The sequence below is a fragment of the Cebus imitator genome, unplaced genomic scaffold (genome assembly GCF_001604975.1).
Source record: "Cebus imitator isolate Cc_AM_T3 unplaced genomic scaffold, Cebus_imitator-1.0 Scaffold12, whole genome shotgun sequence".
Lineage (NCBI taxonomy): Eukaryota > Metazoa > Chordata > Mammalia > Primates > Cebidae > Cebus > Cebus imitator.
The window spans coordinates 804,392-806,845 of NW_016107327.1; the positions used below are offsets into that span (position 1 = coordinate 804,392).

A 2,454-nucleotide genomic window follows, 5' to 3' on the forward strand; every position below is an offset into this window, starting at 1 on the left:
TTTTGAGGCAAGGTCTGGCTCTGTTACCAAGGCTGGAGTACAGTGGCACAATATCACAGCTCACTGCAAACTCCGTCTCCCAGGTTCAAGCAATTCTTATGCCTTAGTGGCTGGGATTACAGGCACCCACCACCACACCCAGCTGATTTTTGTATTTTTAGTAGAGGTGGAGTTCCACTATGTTGGCCAGACTGGTCTTGAATTCCTGATTTCAAGTGATCTGCCCACCTCCCAAAGGGCTGGGATTAAAGGCGTGAGCCACCACACTGGGCAGGTATTCTAAGAGTTTTTTTAGGAAGGAATATACATCAAGTTTCCTAACTTATCTCCAGGTACCAACCACACTTGACATCTGCAGTTTGCTTTTTGTGTGGCCACTACATTAAATTATGGGGTTTCTATAGCTGGGTACACAGGATTGATAAGATAGATTTAGTTCTTGCTCTCAGAGAGCTTTTATTCTAGCACAAGACAATTATGACATTATCTGCTTGATGTTGTTCTTTTTCATAATTTTTTGTTCTCTTCTGTATTATCCCTAATGCAAATTGTTTTCATTTCAGTATTCTGTGAATGGCTTCACAACCCAAACTGTGGGTGCTTCTGCTCAAGGAGTTTGTGGCACAGTGGGTTCAGGGGTCAACAATGGAGGTCAGACCATCGAAATGGTGAAAGGAGGACACCAGACCTTGGAATCCTGCCGGGGGGCTGGGCACCATCACACCCTGGATTCCTGCAAGGGGGGACGTGTGGAGGTGGACAACAGCAGATACGCTTACTCGGAGTGGCACAGTTTTACTCAGCCCCGTCTCGGTGAAGTGAGTTTCCCTAAGTGGCCCACAAATCTATTTTGATTTCTTTTAAACTTTATAAATAACTAACTTGATGCTGACCTTGATTTTCAATTAATTATGAATCTACTAATCTTGCTAATTGAAAGCTATTATTTTTCCTCAATTTTGATTTAGTTATGTTCAGATTTAAGTTGTTATTTACTTTCCCTCCTATTTTTTTTTAATATTTTTACTTAAATAATGTGTGGTGATATTTAAATTACTGTTTCATGGCTTTGTGCTAATATTTCCCATCTGACAACTTGTGCCTTAGAAACCAAAAGTGTGGTACCAGCAAGACCAGCATGTACCATCACTATGTCTATCTGGGAAGATCTGAGCCCACATCAACTTGTCTTCAGTTTAATGGATGCATTTCACTTTCAGCTAAAATTTTGAAAGGGAAAGTAATGACTCTGTAAAAGGAACACCCGTATTCTTGCTGCTACATGTGTGATTTTTAGAAACATCCTATACTGAATTTATAGTGTGATTTATGATACAGACCAATCATGTGCATTTTTTATGTGTAGGAATCCATTAGAGGACACACTGATTAAAAATTAAACAATGAAAGGTAAATCAAAGCAATTATTTTTATGTTAGTAAGTTTTGGTGTTTAAAATAATAATAATAAAAGCATTGTGTTTTTCCCCTTGGTAGAAAGTGCATCTGTGTAATCAAGATGAAAATCACAAGCATGCCCAAGACTACGTCCTGACGTATAACTATGAAGGAAGAGGATCGGTGGCTGGGTCTGTAGGTTGTTGCAGTGAACGACAAGAAGAAGATGGGCTTGAATTTTTGGATAACTTGGAGCCCAAATTTAGGACACTAGCAGAAGCATGCATGAAGAGATGACTGTGTGTTCTCATCAGTCTACAGAAGCCAGTGGCTTTATGACTTTAAAAAAAATTACAAACCAAGGATTTTTTAAAAACAGAAGATGCTGTATGTGGGGGTTTTTCTCTCATTATTTGGATGGAATCTCTTTGGTCAAATGCACATTTACAGAGAGACACTATAAACAAGTACACGATTTTTATGTATTTTAAAATTACTCACCTTCTATCCAAGGAGATCTACAGGGAAATTAAGAAAGTCTGCCTTATTTGTTTCATTTGGGTATAATGACAATAGCCAATTTATAGTGCAATAAAATGTAATTAATTCAAGTCCATATTATAGACTACTTGAAGCACAACCTAATGGGACATTGTAGAGACCTTGCTTTAACATTATCTCCAGTTAATTAATTGTTTTATGTGGTGCTTGGAAACTGTTGTTTTCCTAAACATCTAAAATGTGTAGACTGCATTCTTTCTATTATTTTATTCTTGTAATGTGACCTTTTTTATGGTACAAAGGGAGATTTTTTAGCCAGGCATTGACTATTACAATTTCATTTTGGCTGAGTTTAGTCTTAGGTTTTATTGTATATAAAATGCTGCACTGAATCTATGTCTGCTCTTTTACCTACTTTTGCCAGTGATATTTAAGTTTTAAGATACTTTCAGAATGTATTTTTACATCTGCAAGTTTTTGGTCTTTAAAATGTCCAATAGCATCTCTCTCTCTCTCTCTCTCTCTCTCTCTCAGTCTGTTTCTCTCTCCAGTTTTT

General features: G+C 37.4%; 1 protein-coding gene across 2 annotated transcripts in view; it reads left to right on the forward strand.

Annotated features, from left to right (window-relative positions):
• Positions 1–2,013, forward strand: part of DSC2 (desmocollin 2) — a 33,154-nt gene extending 31,141 nt beyond the window's left edge. The window contains exons 15-17 of one of the 2 annotated variants that reach the window (XM_017498035.2): positions 564–818; positions 1,367–1,410; positions 1,497–2,013. In XM_017498035.2, the coding sequence (XP_017353524.1) occupies positions 564–818; positions 1,367–1,393 (282 nt within the window). In that variant the 3' untranslated portion in view covers positions 1,394–1,410; positions 1,497–2,013. The remainder of the gene's footprint in view (positions 1–563; positions 819–1,366; positions 1,411–1,496) is intronic. The other variant, XM_017498030.2, reaches the window with a different exon arrangement.
• The last annotated feature ends 441 nt before the right edge of the window (positions 2,014–2,454 follow it).